Source organism: Schistocerca piceifrons, chromosome 8 (genome assembly GCF_021461385.2).
Source record: "Schistocerca piceifrons isolate TAMUIC-IGC-003096 chromosome 8, iqSchPice1.1, whole genome shotgun sequence".
In the NCBI taxonomy this organism is placed as follows: domain Eukaryota; kingdom Metazoa; phylum Arthropoda; class Insecta; order Orthoptera; family Acrididae; genus Schistocerca; species Schistocerca piceifrons.
This window is the reverse complement of record NC_060145.1, coordinates 285184576-285206325: the sequence shown is the minus strand read 5'-3', so window position 1 is coordinate 285206325 and position 21750 is coordinate 285184576. Positions and strand designations below refer to the sequence as shown.

The 21750-nt window shown below is 42.4% G+C and overlaps 1 protein-coding gene across 2 annotated transcripts in view; it reads left to right on the top strand.

Annotated features, from left to right (window-relative positions):
• LOC124711242 (peroxisome biogenesis factor 2) overlaps nt 1-21750 on the top strand; it is a 104035-nt gene that overhangs the window by 15234 nt on the left and 67051 nt on the right. The window contains exon 2 of one of the 2 annotated variants that reach the window (XM_047241207.1): nt 15056-15259. The exons of the other annotated variant lie outside the window; for it this stretch is intronic. Coding sequence (XP_047097163.1) covers nt 15056-15259 — 204 coding nt within the window. The remainder of the gene's footprint in view (nt 1-15055; nt 15260-21750) is intronic. 2 annotated transcript variants of the gene reach the window in all.

Sequence of the window (21750 nt, the reverse complement as noted above, 5' to 3'; positions counted from 1 at the left end):
TTTCTGGCATACATGGTGCAGAAGTATCTAAGTTGGTTGAGATACTTTTAAAAGCGGGGAGCCTGTTGTCATGGTTTATCCTATAAAAGGCCTGTTTCTCATACCCATGACAACAGGTATTTGACCATGTGTGGCCCCACACCCATCCACCATACTCTCAATGATCAACTCCACCAGCTTACCTTTCCCAAACCTGTTAAGGTGCAGACCATGCCTAGTGTAGCCCCATCTCCCGATAGTCCCCACTGGCATCACATCGGTGTGCAACCAGACAGCAGTCATCGGCGCCATTTGCAGTTCCGCACTGTCATGTGTTACAGCTCTGTCAAGATGAGGATGATCATGCCACTGGAATAGCCCCATTGTGCTCACATTGGTGCCACTGGTTAGGGAAGCTATATTATTCAGGTCACCACCTAAGATGCCATGTCCCTGCCCAGGCTGTTCCCTGCCCCACCCTCTATCATATCTGAACATCTTTCATGAAATGCTTACACAAAGACCCTAAACCCTCAAATCACCTGGTCAGCCCCAGCACTCGGCTTGAAAATGCTTGTGACCTGATACTCCTCCGCTTACTTCTCCTGTAATAGAGGTCCTACACCTCTGCCATAACTGTTCTTAATGTTAGTGTTATCTTAACCTTCCTACTCACAGGCAGAGTCTGCTGCGCATATCCTAATCCTACATCATCTTTTCTATACCTTACACAGCAAGGAATTTATGCATGTCAGTAAAGCCTCTAATGAGCCTCCCTTTTGTATACTAGTGTGCCAGAAATTAAAGAATTTGGCGCGAACAAGTCCGTGGCAGAGTACCATTCACAGCAGTCTCAGTTCAAAGCTGAATGCTTCTGGGATAAATGCGGTCAGTTTGCATGCAGCTGCTCACATGTCACGAGAGACCTTAAATCTTAATTCTGTACTATCATTTAGCAATCACTCTCAGTGTGGCATGTAAAGCATTAGAGTCAAGAATGTTTTTGACCTTAGCTGAGGGTTTATTGTGGTTGCTTTTTCCTCATTCTATTCTTTGTTTTCCACCAGGATTTATATTTTCATTTCTCTAAGTCTTGCAGTGGTTGAGGTGTAATGAGAATATGACCCAAGTAAACAATATAGAACAGTTTTATTAAAAAGTACATAAACCAAAGTGCTCCTTTGTTGGAGAGAAATGAATCACTAAACTAGGTGTAGTTTGTCAAAGTTCATGATTACACTGAATTTACTCAAGTCCAAACTTGAAGGCTTTACTGATGAAACAGTCGAAGTTAATGTACATTTGGAAGTAGAACAAAATAATGTAGTGAAAATTGACAGCTGATATAAAGTTCCTTGTTTGTCTCCAGTGCAGAGTCCCAGTGATGGTGAAGGCAGACACTGGTGGCTCGTGTCAGTTGGCAGTGGCTGGTGTGACATGGCATCATAAGTAGCAAAGGCTCTGACCGAGACTCTAATTGAAGAATTTTGCATGCAGCCAGTGCCTTGCACAGAACCTGGAAGTTGCTCAGAGCAGCTGTGCACCACTCTAAATACCTAGGCCTTGTAGAGATACTGGAGGAACTATACTGATGGAAAAAAATCACAACACTAAGTAGACGTTGTGCGACATAAACAACGATGGTGCCTTTTGTCCAAAATATGTTGGGAATAAAGTCCAACGACTACTTAGTAATAAAATTTCCATTAATGCTAGCAGTGGTGCTAACCACAAGTTCGTAGTTCATAGCACTGTGAATGTAGGCCTATTGAACTGAACTGTCACAGCAGTTGTAGTCCACAGGTAAAAGCGAGTACAGTAATAGCAATTGAGGAAGAGACTGCCACTGGATTGTCTTGTAGTTGCCTGCTATGTAATGTCATGTGACACCATGATGGAATAGGCCAAGAGCTGGGTGATGTCAAGATGGAATGCTCCTAGAAGACATCTGTACTGCCAGGATGGTATTGGCTTCTGAGCTTCTGTGTAGGCCCAGGGCCTTCTTGGAGCAGAGGTGACCCTGCAGGACATAGTGGCATCATTGATTCAGCCATTGGTGAAACTCGGATCTTTGTTCATGGATGTGTCTGGCAGCTTGCAAGAACAGAGGACCAGATAGCCATCCTCTGTGACCCAGGAGTAGAGAGAGCTGTGATTTGGTTGTGGTGGTGGCGATAGTGGACTCTCTGAGGAGTCAGGCTATTGACTGGAATGCTGCAGTGGGAGCTGATTGTAATGCCAGTGCAGCAAACCACATATTGGAGCCTCCAAGACCACTAATCACCCTTGGTGTTCCACCAGAGATTCCCACATTCACCCCTGATTCTGCCCAAATATGCTTTCCCACACTGGACACCCACAAGGAACAGTGTGGCTTGTCTGCTTCGTGATTTGAGGATGTATACCTGAAATCTGTAAGTGTCCTGTGAGGATGCCCTTAAAGCAGCTCTTCCAGGTGTTGACCATTGACAAGTCTGGACCTTGTAAAGTATCAGGAGATGACTGAATTTTGTTTGTGAAGTGTGTGATACAGGGCATTAAATTCACAATCCGATCCATGATTGTTTATGTGATATGTGTGGTTATATAAAGTAAATATTCCTTTTTACTTGAAAGTAATTAACTAAAATGTTTATTTTTACTGTACTTACTGGAAAAAGATTCGTCATTGAAGCACTTGGTTTAGAATAAGAAGAATAATTAATCATAAAGAGGAAACATTCAGGCAATTAATACAAGGGTTTACTTTTGTAAATTTTGTTAAATATGTTGTAATGAACATGTAGAACTGTGAAAATATATTAAAAGCTTCCAAACAGAATTTTACTGTTTCATACTTAATTTTATATCTCCTTAGTCTTAACTGTGAAATTATTTAAATGGATAGAGAAAACATCTACTCACCAAGGGGCGGCAGAACACACACATAAAGGACTGTTGTGATTTGCAAGTTTTTGGAGCTGGTGGCTCCTTCTTCAATCAGAAAGGTTGAAGGGGAAAGAAGAAGGGTGAAGGAAAAGTCCTTCTGCCTGAAGAAGTAGCCACCAGCTCCGAAAGCTTGCAAATCACAACACTCTTTTTTTATGTATGTGTTCTGCCATCGCTTGGTGAGTAGATTTTTTCTCTATCTATTTAAATAATTTTATGAATAACTATGAAATTAGTTTTATTAAAGAAATTTTGTTTAAGGAAATATAATCAAAAATCATAATGTAAACAAAGTTTTCAGTTCTTGAAGCTTCCTTAATAAATTGAAAATAATTTAAAAAATAAATGTCTAAAAGACAAGTTTTCAATTAGAAAAGTTTTGTAATTATGATACAACAAATTTCCAGGATTTTTGCATGTGAAGCCATAAATTGTATAAGGATTAAAAGAACACCAGTTAGGTCATCAGTTGTCTTTCGGTTTTAGAGGGGGGTGATCTGTACTTCATTTTTCTGCAAGATGTAAATATTGTTTCATGTCTGTCAGTTATACAGTCTACGATATGTTTTAGAAAATTTGTATAGAAGAGAATAAATATTAGTGGCATCATTGGAAAATTGATATGTTTCAGAAAATTTGTATAGAAGAGAATAGTGGTATCATTGGAAAATTGTTTTAATTTATCACACTGATGAACATGGGATTCCTAGATATTGAGGCTAAAAAAGTATCTGCAAACAAATCTTTGAGTTGTTGAGACAAAGTTAAGTAACAGAAATGCCTGTTATTTGCAAACTTCACTTCCCACAGAGAAGTGTGAAGTGCTAAGATAGCTGTTGTGTATGCAAAAGTAGCATTTAAAACCATTCAGATTTCACATTTTCTGAAAATATAATTTAGCTGTATAAACTCATTTGAGGGCTATGCAGTACTTACCATTAGGACACTGTAGCTCATTTGTGAAGTGAATTTACTGCCAGCCCGTTTGAGACTGTATGAAAAGGAAATATGGTAAGATGTTCAGAAGCTCTTGAAATTGGTTGCTGTGGGTTGGGGACTGTCGTTAGTCACCAATGTGTGAGGTACATTCTCCATTGCGAATATTGGCTCTCAGGCCCCCACTGTGGCCACTGCTATTGTCTGCAGTAGTTGGATGACATATGGGAAGTGAGGAAAAAAGTCCACAGTGATTAACCACATGGACCCCATGGAAAGGTCCTGCCAGGTTGGCATGAACACGGTCCCATGTCTGTGTCGGGTCTGGTTACAGTGCGAACAGCCAGTGTGGAACAAGCTAGTGTTCCTGGCAAAAAGCATGTTGTCACACCACCTGTGCAGCATTGTCGTCCACACAAAACCAGTGGATGTAGCAGTGAGCCTGTTGCAGTGACTAGGAAATCCTCCAGCTGGACTGATGCATGAGCTGAAGCACTTGACATAGGGGATGGCACAACCTCCGGGTATTGTTTGTTGTCTTCAGTGAGGAGCACCAGACATTAGCGAACCCAAAGTTGATGCAGCAGTGGGAAAAACTGTGAAGGCCAGGTAGATCTACACCTGACTGCATGGGATGTCAACCTGACCAAACATATTTCAGGACCTTTTGAAGAAGTGGGTCACATGTAGATGCTGTAGCAGTGTCCTGGGAATTTGTAGGGAATTCATTGAGCAGTTGCTCCTGTTGGATCTGTGCCTGCTGTAAGATGAGACAGCACATCCACATTGGAATGCTGAATGTAGGTAAGGCAAGAGAGCCCATCTATGAAGGCAACATGTTAAACACTCTGGCAATTTAGTCTTAGGTCCACATGCAACACAAGTGGTTCATGGTAAGTGATAAGATGAAATTTGCAACCATACAAAAAATGTGAAATTTATGGACACCGAAGATGATGGCCAACACTTCCTTTCTGATCTGAGAATTGAACTGAAGTAAATGTCTTTGACATAAGCAAACAATGAGAAACAATATCAATGAAGCCCAAACTTTCTTACAATACCTTCTCTCGATCCATAAAATTCTCCTGTTATGCAATCCAAAATTCTGGAACCTGTAACACACGTTGAAACTTTTGCCCTCCAGGAACTACAGCAACATGCACAACACCACTTCATAAACTCTCCACCCTGCTGACTTCCTACTCCCGTCTTGGAGTGTCACTGTCCACTACCTCTACAACCTTCAAACCTCTCCCACATCCCCTCATAACTGACAGACCCTGTCTCACAGACGTACTACATATACCTCACCCTCCAAGACTCACTACCACCACCACACAGAATCAAAATCCTAAACAGACCCAAAACACAAGTCATGAACATTTCCTCCAAAAGTGTTAGCCCTACAGAAATATCAGTCCTTTCCAAAGGCCTCACCTTTTACCCCACTCCCAAATTCACCGTATTTACTCGAATCTAAGCCGCACCCGAAAAATGAGACTCGAAATCAAGGAAAACAATTTTTCCCGAATCTAAGCTGCTCCCGAAATTTGAGACTCGAAATTCAAGGTGAGAGAAAAGTTTTAGACCGCCCCTCCAAATCGAAAAACAGTTGGTCCTTTGTAACGTGAAACACAATTGAGGTCGAATGGATGAAGATACAGCTACAGTAGTTTGGTTCGAGTCGTAAGCTTAACAGTTAAGCTTTACCAGGTAGCCATTGCTGTCAGGCGCTCCGTCCGTATTTATACGAGTACCCTTCCTTTTTCGTGTGCTTCGTCTGGTTTGAATCGATTGCTTATTTTGCTTTGATCTGATAAGTGCCGTTCTCTTTGTTATAGGTGTTTATGTCACTCTACGCTGAACATGCATTATTGTACTGTGTCATGCATTGTTTGTTACATTCTGATAATGCGTGTTTACGACCTGTCGCCGCTCGCGGCAAGGCTTGCTTTTGTGCGCGCTACCGCGGCTTACAATTAAAAAAAAAAGGGAAAAAAAGAGAGGAATTGTCTCATAAGCGAAACAATAGCGGGAGTCTGCTATTTGTTGTTACTTCAACTGCTGCTTTCTTTGATAATGATCAACAAGAACCAAATAACAGACTGCGTATGATAGAAGATGTTCTGAACGAGAGTTTAGCGAAAATTTTTCTCTGTTTGAAAATCTTTGCAGACGACTTCTTTAGTACATTACATTCTGCACAGAAATTAGAGTCATCTTAGATTTAAAAATCTAGTCAGTTGCCGTGCTTAGTTTCTAACTGTATCACTATTCAGCATAAGAATAATACGAATATAAACATAACATGATATGTATATTCTTCCGCGTTTGCTGTTCTAGTTTCGTAGTTTATTAGGCAGACAGGATTTAAATGAAATAGCAGCAAACACGAAAGAATACATTGCATAATGTTTACATTCTTCTACCTTTTAATGTAGTTACTGACGCAGAGGTTTTGGCGCCAGTATTTATCTTTGTGCCTGCAAAGCATACCTGTCTAGCGCGACATATATTTGACGGCAGAAGTTAGTTGTGGCGACACCTACCAACATTTTTCAGAACTTCCGCTTACTTTGCACTCGATTCTAAGCCGCAGGCGGCCTTTTGGATTACAAAAACCGGAAAAAGTGCGGCTTAGATTCGAGTAAATACGGTCAATCATGCAGGACTTGTTAAAGATCTTCTCTCCTTTTCCTGGTCCCTACAATGGAAACATTTTTTCACCACCAAGCCTACTAATCAGACTCAACCAAAGACCAATGTTGAACCCTGCTTGACTCAGTTCAATCCTCCATCCAACTGTGATCCACTCCACTGCCCCCAAATCATCCCTTGTTAACTTTCCAGGATTTCTTAACCTCAAACCTTGCCTCATCATCATTCTCCAACTCCCTTAACATGCAAACTAATCTGACATCCACAGAAAGACCCACAGTCCACTGCCTAAAAGCTGATCCCGACCTTGTAATCCTACCTACAGACAGAGGCTCCACTGCTGTTGTTTTAAACTGCAAGGATTACCGGGCAGAAGGATTCAGCCAGCTGTCAGATACATCCACCTACAAACCCTGCAACAGTAACCCCGTTCCAGAAATCCAGCAGGATTTCCAGTCTCTCCTCAATTCCTTAGGTCCATCCCAGAACCTCTCCCCAGAGTTAATCTCTCTCCTCACCCCCACCACTACCCACATTCCTACCTTCTACATGCTTCCTAATAAGTCCATAAATCCAATCATCCAAGAAGCCCCATTGTGCCCGATTACTGTGCCCCCACTGAGAGAATTTCTGCCCTTGTGTATCTACCTATATCCACCTATATAAAAGACACCAACCATTTCCCCCACCGACTCTCCACAGTTCCTGTTCCTTTACCACACGGTGTCCTGCTTGTCGTTATTGATGCCGTGTCCATTTACACTAACATCCCTAATGCTACAGGCCTTACCTCCATGGAACACTACCTTTCCCAACGCCCGACGGATTCCAATCCAACAACCTCCTTCCTAGTCACCATGACCAACTATATACGTTCCCACAATTTCTTCTTCTTTGAGGGCATTACCTACAAATTAATCCAGGATATGGCTATGAGCACGCACATGGCACTGTTCTATGCCAATCTATTCATGTGCCATCTAGAGGAATCCTTCCTAAACATCCAGAATCCCAAACCCCTCACCTGGCTCAGATTCATTGATGACAGCTTTGTGATCTGGATCAAGGGTGAGGACACCCTATCCACACTCCTCCAGAATCTCAAAACCATTTCTCCAATTTGCTTCACCTGGTCCTACTGAACCCAACAAGCCACCTTCCTAGATGTTGACCTCCTCCTCAAAGATGGCTTCATCAGTATCTCTGTCCATATCAAACCTACCAACCACCAGCAATACCTCCACTTCGACAGCTACTACCCATTTTCTTCCATACAGCCTAGCCAACCAAGGCTGTTGCATCTGCAGTGACGAGCAGCCCCTCTCGAAATATACCGAGGATCTCACTGAGGCCTTTACAGACCGTAATTACCCTCCCAACCTTGTACAAAAACAAATCTTCCATGCCCTATCTTTCCAGTTACCCAACACCTCCCAAAGCTCCACCATCCTACCACAGAGGGGCATGCCCCTCGTACCTCAGTACCACCCAGGACTGGAACAACTCAATTACATTCTTCGCCAAGATTTCATCTACCTCTCGTCATGCACTGAAATGAGAAATATTGTGCCCGCTATCCTCCCTCCCCCCTCCCCACCCACACTGGTATTCCACCATACACCGAACCTACACCTCATCCTCTCCATCCCTACACATTCACTGCTCCCAACCTCTCATGGCTCATATCCCTGTAACAGAAATACATGCAAGACCTGTCCCATATATCCTTCCACCACCACCTACTCCAATCCAGTCACAAACATCACCTATCCCATCAAAGGACAGGCTACTTGTGAAACCACTCATGTGGTCAACAAGCTAAGCTGCAGCCAACGAGCTGTCTGTCTGCATAAATGCCACTGACAGATGTGGCCAAGAAATAACATGACCACTCAGTTGCTGAGCACTCCTCTCAACATGACATTCTTTATTTCAATGACTGCTTCACAGCCTGTGCCATATGTATCCTTCCCACCAACACCAGCTTTTCTGAATTGCGCAGGTGGGAACTCTCCCTGTGATATATCCTATGTTCCCGTAACCCTCCTGGCCTCAACCTTTGTTAGTCATTCTCCTCACCCATCTGGCCTCTTCCCTGTTCCCTTTCCGGCACTACACAGCCCTCTGTTCCACCAATGCACCCAGTCTTTTTACTACTGTCCTTGTCCGCTACCCCATGTCTCTCTCTTGTCCTCCGTCTAATCTCTCGACAGCATTTAACTGACCTATCCTCTCTCCACCTCACCCCTTCACACTCCCCAACAGCACTTTACCATCCTCCACCCCTACCCAGCTATCTCTTCCCCTCCCCACCCGAGCCTCCTCCTTACCCCCACCCACTTGCCTCTCCCATCATGCACTGCTGCTGTGCTGTTCATAGTCTGACTTCAGCTGCTCACGTGTGTGTGTGTGTGTGTGTGTGTGTGTGTGTGTGTGTGTGTGTGTGTGTTGCCTATTTTTCACAAAGGCCTTGTGGGCTGAAAGCTTGTTTTGTGGCAGTCTTTTTGTTGTGCCTATCTGTAACTCAGTATCTCCACTATATGATGGGTAGCAACTATTCTTTTCATAATTTTGTCTTTGACATGAACATGATTGGCCTCTCCATGACATCTTCCAGATTATAAGAAAGACCAACCCTAACACCGTGTGAGTATGTATCTGTTACCAACACCAACGGCAACCCTGATAAAATCGCAAGGCAGGGTGCTTTTAACTGCTGAAAAGTGAAAGGTGATTACCTTTTTACAGAGATGATGTAATGGGTGGGCTACAGAGGCTGCCTGGGAAATAAATTGCACATAGTAATTCACTTTCCCAAGTCCGTGGCAGATTTAGGCACAGGCAGAGGCTGTGAATAGCCTCTACATGCCCTGTAGTGGGTCAGAGGCCCTGTTTACTGAGGCTATGATCTAAATAAGTGACTGCTGTTTGAAAGAGCCACATTTGGAACAGTTACACTTTAGGCCTTCCTGTGCAAGAGTCACAGAAACCAGACAAGACTGCACAAATATTTGTCTGTTGTATCACGTGATCCGAATATTATCAACATAATGCACACAATACAGAATCCCTGCAATAGTCTGTTCAAGAAATCTCTGGAATGCTCAAGACTAATATCTTCTGTGAGTCTTCATCAAGAGACTATTGAAAATTTGCCTTTGAGAAATCAGTTTTTCAGAATATTTTACCTCTTGGAAGTTTAGACAATAGTCTGTCTGGATGAGGAAGGGGATAAGAATCAATGTCCAATTGAGCATTAATGGTGTGTTTGAAGACTCCACACAATCAAAGAGAATCCCGAGCTTCATAACCACTAATGTTGAAGCCTACTGACTGTAAGGAACAGTGAACAAAACTTCTTGTTGTTCTAGTCTGTCTAGTCCAATCTAAAACTTATCCTTAACCCATTAGTGCCAGAATTAATTTTTTCGTGATTTAAAAAAAAAAGCGTTATTATGTCTGTAAAAGGCATCAATTACACAACAGAGTCGTTTTGATGAAAGTTATTACTGCCATTAGCGAGATATTTGATGTTATCATATGGCAACGCTAGGCACTTTCACTACCTAAATTTATATGGATTACAACTTCAACTAAAATAAGTAGGTTATTGAAATTTCTTATTACATGTACAAGTTTTGTACAAATTTATTATTCAGTCTTCATCATACAATTGATACTTTATAACACAGTACAATTAATAATAAAAAATCAAACCTTGAACTCAGCATTATTTTAAATGAAATGGAATAAAACAGTCAATACACAATCCCACATTACACTTTGAACACCTTGTTCTCACAATAGATTTATAGTCCTTGTGTGCCCACCTTTTCTTCTTCTTTCCTTCTGTGTGCTGGACGAGGTGGTCAGTCTTATCAAACCTAATTGAATCTGATATGCAGCTGTCGGAACATGCCCTTGATGCAGATGGTCTCCCGGCTCCTTTTGGTAAAGCTTGGTGTCTTTGCAACTACACTGATGCTACTTCTCTCTTGAAATCAAGCTGAGAAATAGTTTGATATCTTGCTTTATTATACAAAATCCATCTGTTTTGTATGGCGACATCTAACATCCATGTAAAGAGGCACCAGTACCATTTCTTGCTTCTTATTGCAATGCGATAGCATGCTAGATTCTGATTCGTCTGATCAGTACCTCCCATATATGTATTATATTTGGCTACCAGTTTTGGTCTGGGAATCATCATATTTCGCTTTTTTAGTTGCGAGAATCTCTTGACTTGGCCAACTTCTTGTGCACCACATGTAGAAGAGATCATTGTGTTAACTGTGTTGTTCAGCCACTGCACATACAATATTCCATCATTCTTCTCTATTCGGATCTGGGGGCTCAATAAACACATCACCTTCAATATCTCCAGCGCCTCAGCAAGCGAGAAACCTCTTCTTAAACAAAAAAGAGAAAATTCGTCCTTTTACTGAGTACAAGCGCCTAGCATTGCCATATGGCAACACCGACGTTCAAACGGCCTAAATGAATGTAATTTATTTCACAGCAAGCAGTAACCTCCAAAGAATGTATATTTGAGTATTTAAAGCACAACCATACTAAAAAACCAAATTATATATCGTAAGTTACTGTGTAAAACATACTTACTCGAACTTATACTCCATTTTTCTTTGTCATTCAGCAAACGACGACTTCCAGCGCTGCTTATGCTGCAGAATTTAAATGTATTGTTAAACCTGTTGCATTTTAGCGATCTTTACAGTCTTGCAGAACGGAATCCAGTGCTGCTGACACTCTCGCTTCGTTGATGTCGTGGAATCAACGATTTTAAAAAAGTGTTACAAATGTTGCCATATGGCAACGCATGGCGCTAATGGGTTGGCGAGCAGAATTGGGTGTGCATTGCAAAATCTCAAAATTGCTGACAGCATTAAGAAGTATCAAGCTGAAAGTCAGTTGCTTTCCCCAAACCAGATTCAAACAGTGGTGCAGACTGTGTACAGAGTGCATCAATAACTGCACAGGGTACCATTGATGCATGATGTAATGAAAATCCAAAAGTTAAATATATGTCAAGACAAAATAAATTCTCAACTGATGGATCTACCACAGCCAAAAATAACAATGTCCAAAAAACAAATGATTATAAATGCCCCTAAGTTGCACACAACATAGAACTGGCACCTCATGGTGGCTGTACGCTCAAAACTTTGATGGCATTTCGCTGAGTAGAGTGTGTAGACTGGTTTATAACGGAGACCTGTGTGCTGGCATCAAAAAGAAAGGTCACTGAAACATTTTGCACTGTTGCGTGTGACAAAATTTGATGTGATGACAGAACCTGATCATTGCCTGAAATATTATTAACGTGAATCAGCTGGAGCCATTGCATGGTGCCCGCTGTGCTATGGCATACTTTTACAATGTTACCTGTACATAAACATTTATAATACCTTGTATGTCCATCTTTTCAGAGATGGCTGTGGGACTCTGCTTTTAAGTACAGAATGTGAAGTCAAACACCTTTCTGCTGTCTTAATTTCCAAACTGTTATTGTATTGGGCTACCAGTTTCAGTGTTGTATTACACCATCTTCAGGCATCCCAAATGACATGTTGGAAGATATCAATCTCGGTTCTGGTCAAAATAGGGACTATCATTCAAAGATTAATATAGTGATCACTTCCAACATCAACTGCGGACTCGACAGATGATGTCTGAAGTGATTGCAATATCAAGCAGAAATCTATAGATACCAGTCTTTGAATGCTGTCCCCTATTTTGGTCAGAACCAAGATTAGAATCTGCCCATATGTCGGTCAGAGGGGCCGAAAGTAACGCAATATATTGCTGAAACTGGTAGCTCAGAAAAATAATTTTGGAAATTACATGGCTGAAAGGTGTTTGAGTTGACATTTTATTTATACTACTGGCCCTTATAATATTGGACATTCTGGGATGCCAGGAAAAGCAGTCTGGGCACCTTGGAAATAAATTGAATCACTGTGATCAGTGCGTAGTAATAACTTGGCATTTTGGAAAAATGCAGCCAGGTGGCTGCTGCTGAGCAGAATTTGTTTACCACTTTAAAGGCTGTTGCAAAGACTTGCTCCACTGAATCATTATGGCTCTGGACCACCTGTGAAATGTAGAACTGATGGAAAAAGTCTGTTGTACCCTTTATGATATTTCAGATGCGCACACAATTCACAGCACTTCAGCCGCGACTGTCTCAAAGGTTGTGTGCAGATCTTATTATTTGGGGCTAAGCGATTCACTACATCATGAATTGACTATTCGACATATTATTTACAACACTCACTTGTGACTCAATCCCTGCAAATCACCAATCCAAGATGAATAACTTACAATGTCAGAATTATGATGATGTAAGAATTCTAGTCTCGCCATTACCATACGCCATGGCTCCACAACCACATCGTGGGCGTGTTTCATTGCGCAAGAGAAAACAATGGGTGAGCCTTGTACGATTAATGCATAGGTAGCATAAAGCAGTGGAATCCTTCCAAGAGGAGTGGAAGGAAGAGTGCCAAACTGCAGTAGTCTCCTTGATTGTGCAGATTATGTCGGTCCTAATCCATGGTTGAGGCACAATCCAAAGGGGGTGGGGGTGGGAGGAAATACACAGGGCACATTCCAGGAAGTGGAGATGGAGATCCCGACAGAGGGAAGAGAGAGGTATTCAAACTGGCAAGATGAGTATTCGGGGGGAGACACCCCTCATTTGCAAAGAGGACGAGGTACACGGGATGGTCAGGGAATCATCGAATGGTGATTGCGTAAGAAACCAGGAGTTGGCTCCATTGTATTTGTAGAGAGGGCAATTCCCGCTTCTGTGAGGAGACTGTAGACAGGTCTAATGTGAAAGGCACCAATTGCCAGATGCACCCCTTAATGATGAAGAGGGTCAAATAGTTTCAGAGTGGGAGGAGCTACCAAGCCATAAACCTGAAAACCATAACCTAGTCTGGACAAAACCAGAGTGTGATAAAGATGGAGAAGAGTAGCATGGTCTGTACCCCGAGATGTGTGGGCAAGGATGCAGAGAGCCTTAAGCTTGTGCATGCAGGTAGTCTTGAGGTGGCGAATATAGGGCAGCCACGTCAACTTTTAATCATAAATAAGGCTGAACAAATGTGACTACGCCATAACATCTAGGCTCTGGTCACCTAAATAAAGTTCGCAATTGAGGTTTACTGTGGGTCCATGACAGAAATGCATAACCTGAATTGGAGAGAGAAAACTTGAAGCCCTTCAAGAGGGCTCATGTGGAGGCCCGTTGGATGGCACCTTGGAGCTGGCATTCAGCTGATGCTACCAAGTGGGTGCTGCATCAGATGCCTAAATCATCAACATGCAACACTGAGGTAAACATAGTCCCAACAGAGGTTACAAACCCGTTGATGGCAATGAGGAAGAGTGTGACACTTAACTCAGAACTCTGTGGGATACTGTTTTCCTGGATCCAAGGGATGTTGAGTGAAGTGTCACCTCGAGCCCAGAAGAGCTGGTGAGATAAAAAAATCATGAATAAAAATTGGAAGGGGGCTATAAAAGCATCAATAATGGAGGGTAACTAAAATGTGACAACGCCAAACTGTGTCATATGCCTTATGTAGACCAAAGAAGACTGTGACAAGGTGCTGGCATTGAGTAAAAGCCTATTGGATTGCTGTTTCCAATCTTAGTAAATGGTCAGTTAGAGATTGTCTTTACCAGAAGCCGCACTGATACAGGGACAAAAGGCCCCGAGATTTGAGTACCCAACATAATCGGAAGCTAACCATAATAGTTTGGGAAGTACATTGGTCAGGCTAATCGGGCGGTAGCTGTCAAGAGACATTGGGTTCTTCCTGGGCTTAAGATGGGGATAACTATGCTTTCTTACCATTGCGAGGGGAAAGCATCTATGAGCCAAATGCGATCGAAAATGCTGAGTAGATGTTGCCTCCGGGTAACGTCCAAGTGTTGGGTCATCTGGTTCTGGATGGAATCCGGCCGGAGGCTGTGTCATATGAAGAGGTAAGAGCCTGCAAGAATTTCCATTCAGTGAAGGTTTCATTATAGGATACATCTTGGTGGGAGTTGAAACAGAGGTCACAGAAGAAGCGTGTAAAAGCCAATTGACTCTGCAGAATGCCCAACTTGGAGACCTGTCTGCCTGGCGGTGGCAGGGGAATGATAGAATCACTGAAAGTGGTCACTATCACAAAGATCTTCATGGGGTGACCAATGTAGGGAAGCCACGAGAACAGTGGAGGAGATAGAGAAATCAATAGCAGAAAAGGTGGAATGTCACTAAAGTGGGTAGGGGAACTGTTATTGAGGAAACACAAATCAAAGTCTGTAATAAAGTTGGTCACTTAGAAGAGCCCTTCTCATCGAAGGGGCACTTCCCCACAGGGGGTGATATGCACTGAAGTCCCAAAGATGGGGGTGGGAGTTACTGTATTAAGGTAGGCAGATCTGTGTAAGGAAATGGCCTACCTGGTGGGAGGTAGATATTACAATTGGTGATTGCTGGGCTCGTTTGCACTTGTGCTACTATTGCTTCCAGGTTGGTATGAACAGGAATCCAGTCACTGATGACATCGGTGTGAACCAAAGCGCAGACCTCTCCAGATGCTACCCCCGGGGCCAGCCCGGTTCTGATAGAACGCCCGATAACCACAAAATATCGAAGAGTGGTCATCATGGAAGCACATTTCTGGAAGAGCGAGACAGTATGCAGAAGAAGAGGAAACAAATTGTTGTATTGCCAGTAGGTGATGGTAATATCTGTTGCAATTCCATTGCATTATCATGTGGGAGTCCAGGCTACACATAAAGAAGCTGAGTGGAGGTCATGTCACTGGGTGAGTGGTCATCACTGATGAGGATGGGGCGATGTCCTTGTAAAGGTGGAGATGACATCTCCAGGGCAGGGGGGGGGGGGAGGGGGGGTGTACTGGAACTTACCTTTCTTCTTCTCTTTCAAAGATTGAGGAGGGCAGGGCACAGAGAGAGAGCAGGCTTCTGTAAGGTCCAGAACCAAAAGGGAGCAGGCGACCTTCGAGCCCCCAGACAACGTGTCCTGTAGCTGAGTTGTGAGAGCAGGCCTCTGGCCTTAGAGACACCTGGGGAAGGGGTCACCTGGGGGGGGGGGAGGGAGCTCCATCACTGGTGGGTACAGGAGGGGAACACTTCTTCAGCTGGGGAGGGAGAGTGGCATCCATAGAGGAGGATGGAGAGGACATGGAAATTGCTGGGGAGGGGACATGGGAGGGTGACGGGGCTGTAGTAAGGTAGAGGGTAGGAGGGTAAAGGATGTAACAAAGGCAAAAGTAGAAGAAATTGACACTGGGTGGAAGTCATATTTTTGGTGAGTCCCAGCATAAGATAGATGATACAGGTACTTGTACTGTTAGATCTTCTTTTCTTTCTTGTAAACTGGGCAATCTGGCTAGCATGGAAGGTAGCGGTCACGACAGTTGATGCACATAGACTGCAGAACACTGTAGATCTGTTGATAAAATATCAGTATATTGATATTTTATCAGTATATTGATTATATTGTAACAAATAAGCCCTCAGTCACAAATATTGAGTCAAAAATTGACCTGGTTTCGACGCTACTACGAGCGTCGTCTTCAGAATTAGACTAACTGTACTAAAACATTAGGTACATAGTACATTAATAAAATTAAAGTTTGTACTGACTCAAAAAGATGGTGAGACAGGACATGTGACAGGGCATGTTGTTGTGATGTGCGGCCAGTTTCCTTGATGCCAAAGTTCAGGCCATTGTCACCACACGTTTTCACAGAGCCATCGCAAAATGTCACAGTAGTACGCAGAATTCACTGTTTTGTTGGGTGGAACAAATTCTTTGTGCACAATTCCCTTGGTTTCAAAGAAAATGATGATCATGCTCTTCACTTTGCTCTTCACCTGTCTCGCTTTTTTGGATCTTGGAGAGCCCGGGCTCTTCCACTGGGACGATTGTTACTTTGTCTCTGGGTCATAACTGTAAATCCAGCTCTTGTCGCTGGTGATAACCCGTGACAAGAAGGTTGGATCATCAGATGCAGTCTGACGAAGGTCCATGCACGCTTCTACATGCTGTGCCTTCTGATCAGCAGTCAAGATCCTTAGCACAAATTTTGCAGCGACACGATGCATGCCCAATTCATCAGTCAACATTCGTTGACATGGCCCATAACCAATACCCACGTCACCCGCAAGGTCTTGAATGGTTCGACGTCGATCCGCACAAACCAATTGTTGAAGTTTGGCAACAGTGTCTGGCGTTGTGCGGCTAATGGGCCTTCCAGTGTGAGCATCATCTTTGATGTCTGTAAGGCCGACTCTGAACCGAGCATGCCACTCAAACACATGCGTACGGCTCATGCTCTGTCCCCCAAACACTTGTTGAATCATTGCAAGGGTCTCTGCAGCACTTTTCCTGAGATTCGCACAGAATTTGATACACATGCGCTGTTCTGTTCGCGGATCCATCGTAAAATTGCCACACACCAAACACAGAGTATTACGGAAGTCACTGTGGACATGCAACACGTCCTCCCTGCTGAATGCCACCTCGCACACTGACTCATCAGATATGCAGCTCTTGCCACCTAGCGGTGCAAACATCTACTACTCCTACTTTCAAGATGGTAGCACCAGTCCCGAAAGTTTTCGATTCCACTTCATACAGCGGGAAGACATATGTCTAAAACACAAGCGTCAAAAGCACCTCATGGATGGCAGGACGTACGACTTCATGTCACATGGGTAACACATAACTTGACCTTCTCTGGGAAGGTATCCCCCTTGCAAGCCAGAATAAAGGCGGCAGTATCGGTGCAGTTGTCTGTACGATGCTGCTGCACATATCAAACAAAATGAATGCCACATCGCTCCAGATTAGCCTGGAGTTCATCATCAGTTTGCAGGATGAGGTCCCAATGAATAATCACTTCCTGGACCATATTCAGAGACTGGTGAGGGATACTAGACACCAGGAGATCACCAAGGTGACCACAAGCACAAAGGGCTGCACATTGTGCAGCAGAAGAAGCTTTGATCAATAGGGAGCCCGACTGCATCTTACTGAAAGACTCCCCTTCAAACTTATCCTTGATATCCACCACAGAAAACAGTGGCTTTGTGGCAGTGAACATGTCCCCGTCCATCCCAGTACAGACCAGATAGCTGGGAAAGTATTTCATTCCAAGACAGTGATCCCAACCCTCCTCCCAGGGTTTAGTCGTACGAAGCAGTTTTTCAGAGATCAGCTAACGGTCAAAGAGAATGCTGTTGAGAATGGCCAGATTTTTGCAGCTCGATACTCTTCATGCACCAAGAATCCACCCTGATATTATCCACTCTGGCCAGGGGCTCTCCTCGTGGCTGCCATCCAGCCACAGCAACGGCTGTCTGGCTTAGGGGCTGTTGCCGGGAGTTCCGATGCTCCAGCATGACAATCAACCACTCCTTGGCATACAGGGGGGGAACAGCTCAGGTATTAGTAATGTCATCCCTGTGTTGTCAGGGAGCTCAGCCGTATGAGTGCATAACAGCCCCTCAACATGGACTGGCTACACATGCTGGTCACCTGGCGGGGTGGAGGGGGGGGGGGGGGCAGCGGTCGGGTAGGGAGAGGGGAAGGAAGAGGGGGGAGAGGAGTCCATGTCGTAGATGCTAGGGAGGAGGTTCTTCTCCAAATGGCTCACACTAACGACAGAAAATTTAGAAATGGAGGTCAAACCCCAAGCAGGTACCAAAAGGCCAAAAAAGATGAAAGAGAATAGACAAGAGGAACAAAATTGCAAGGAATACAGGGAACCAGGTGATTAGATCAACATAAATCAGAATACTGACAGAGGGAAGGAGTGGAGATGGGGACGGAGAGGCACAGTGAAGGAAATTCAGCCCAGGAAGAAAGAATGGACTGCAATAACTCGGGACTCATGTGTATCACAAAAGAACTCATGAAAGAACTGTGAGCCCCTTGGGGGGAGGGCTAACTTTTTAACCACGTACTGTTACTGAGGATTCATAGGTGGCAAAAGGTCCATTGATGATCTGGCCGTATATTCTTATATGCCTAAAAGAGCAGCATGATGTGATTTTGATCTGCTTGAGCCTCATTAAATGGCTGGAATGGTGGGATAGCTGTCTGTGTCTGTGACTGCTGCAGTGGTGAATTAGTTAAATGCGTTATCAAGTCCTGCTGCTGGTTTAGCTGCTAGCGAAAGCTCAAGAAATTTGATAACCATGTTTGGCTTTGTAACTCCCACCATAATACTATTGTTAATATGATGAGGTTAAATGAAGTTCACACTGATTTGACAGCACTTTATTCATTAAATTTTAAACACAAGCATAATTATCCCTACTAGCCTAATCACACTCTGTTTCCACATTCCTTCATTTAACACTGTTTGACTGCAGTTACTGATTGGTGGTAAGCTCTTTATGCTCGGCTTTAATTTCAGAGACATTCTCTGACTTTTGAAATAACCTCAGTTCTACAAATTAACAAATTAATGACGTTTGTACCAGATCATGCACAGCGTGCATGCTCATGATCCTCTCTTTATAAAGGCTCAGGCAGGACTCTAAATATTCTACAATAACTCTATTAAAACTAAAATGATGTCACCAGTGTTATTCTTTCCACAAAACTAATTCATAAGCACAATTTTGTGGAGCATAGGTACACGGGAGCTGCCCTGCAGGCTTGCTCAGGCTAGACTGACTTTCTTATGTGCTAAAATGAACTGTGGGCACCCAGCCACATCCTTCTAGTACAATGGGATTTTCTAGTCAGTAATGGAAACTCACTGGAGCAAAGATGGATAATGGTATACTCAGTGTGTCCAGAACAGGACTGATACCTTTACCTTTACATCCCATCATTAAATGTTTCCTAAATATGTGAGAATTAAAGAATTTTCGGAAATATAAGATAAATCCCCAATTTAATGGAAAGAAAGAGAAGAAAAACAAACGAAGTTGGCTGAAACAGAATGGAAATATTCTAGAAATAGAAATCTAATCACACATTGCAATGATTTCCTCATGTTCATATTAACCATTTCAATTTCAATATTTTAAAAGAATGTGCATCACATTCATCCACCCCTACTAGTCTATAATTCTTGCAAAGTTTGTTTATATATGACATAAAGTGTTTAAGAAAATCATGACATTGTGTAATCTTGTTTAGTATCAGTCCATTTCCATGTCCTTTGCAATATTCTCTTCAAAACTGAAAGGAAATAGCACATTAAAAGCACATATACCAAAAATCAAGTGCAGACATCAATGAAATTAGCAAAGCTTACATATTGTTCACATTAATAATAAAGTATTTTTGTTTGTATGAAAGGCTTTGGTCTGTTGCTTTCCAAACAGCCTTAATTAGTGTAATGAGTTGAAAATTAAGTAAACATAAAGACAAAATTTGATGAAACGAAAGGTTTCGAAAAGCTCAGTATTGTTGGAATGAAATGTAAGAAAGAAACACCAATGATATCATTCATTTAATAGCATGTCTTTTCACTTAAAGCTTTATGCAAATGGAGACTCAACTAGGTATTATGGGAGCCATGCACAGACAGCACGTAATCACTGTAATGCACCTCTGACTTGCTCTCGCCACATGCTGCTAGTTGTATGGCGATACGTTGTAGAGCACAATATGTAGTAAGGCCTAGGCTGGCTGATCCACATCTGTTGTGCTCAGCTGTTAAGGTTTATTGACCTGCGGCATGCTGCTCCTCTGTCTCTGCTGCAATGGCTGAGCGCTGCACCCTCTCCCCTCCAAGTCACAACTAATAACGAAAGCAATATGCCAGGTGTGGTGCCAACTTCTGTTAGCAGAATGGCCACTCACACCTGCCTCATGACCTAATGAGTGTCACAAGTCCTAGACACAAAACTTCCTTACTAATACATCGCTGTGCTTTAAGGCAACAGTCTAAATAAGTTGCTGTGTAGATAAATATGTCTATAGCAATTTAATTTTTACACATTTCACGTATTTGCATACAACACTTCTTTTCCATTGTACAATACCTAACCCCAAATAAACACATAGCCCTGATTTAAAAACAAGCATACTTAAGCTTAATCAGAGGTATTGACACTTAGTTTTATTCATTACCATAATTTGGGGCATGTCTCACTGTACTTCCTTAAAACATTTTCTACGTCATCTTTTGCCAGTCTTGCAGCTAGTATGCATCATTGTTTCTTTGTGCTTTTGTCTTTCATTTTTTGTTATAGAGAATATGTAGGTAAAAGATAAGCTTATGATGTTTCGTTTTACTTTCTTTACAGTGGCTCTCCTGTAACTTCTGTCTGTATTAGCGAAACTTCTTTATTACTTGAGCTAGTGTTTTTGGGTTGTTCTGTTACAGATAGTGATATCAATTATTTCATGGCACATCCCATCTCTGAAAGTTCAGCTTCTTTTGATTCTTCTATGTACTTCGAAATTCCATTGTCTCTGTTGTTCGCCTTCGATACATGCAGGTAGACAAAGACAACAGTCTCTTGAATTAAACCATACAGTCAAATATTACAACTCTGTGTTTAATGATGAAATACACTTATATTTATAGCTCTCACTGCTATGGCCGAAGAGGATGTGTTTGGGATTATTTATACAAACATTACTCTTTTATTTCCAAAGTAAACAAAGAAACAGCCAAAGGTGGTGAGCTGTATGATTTGGCATGTCTGTAGATCTCGCACTGTAGATGTTCTAAGCGTAAATCTGTCTCACATTTTCATGAAACTTTATATATTTGCTAATACTTCTGTAATTCATTTTGTTATGCGTGTCTATGACTCTTCATCTTCTGCGTATGGTGAGTAGCACTCTGTCCTTTTCATAATACTGTCATTAGTCTGTCGTGGATTTTCTGCTGTTTAACACTCATAACTCAGGTTTTTATGAAGCCTTTGATATGGATTTTTTTTCCAGAAATTAGGAGAGGCATATAGTTAACAGAAATGCAATCATGTAAGCACCAAAGTTACAAAGAAAATTACAAAAAATGTTTAATGTATCTCACTTTCCAGTTCCTAGAAACATTACTGGCACATTGAAAAAAGTGTACATCACATTTCTCCAACCTGCTGGAACCTAGTTTTGGTCTTAAATAATTCCCAAGAGTGTGCACTTTCTAATAAAATAAAAAATTAATGTATTTTCTATGAATGAACATACAAAACAAAAAAATCAAAAAACTTTTTACT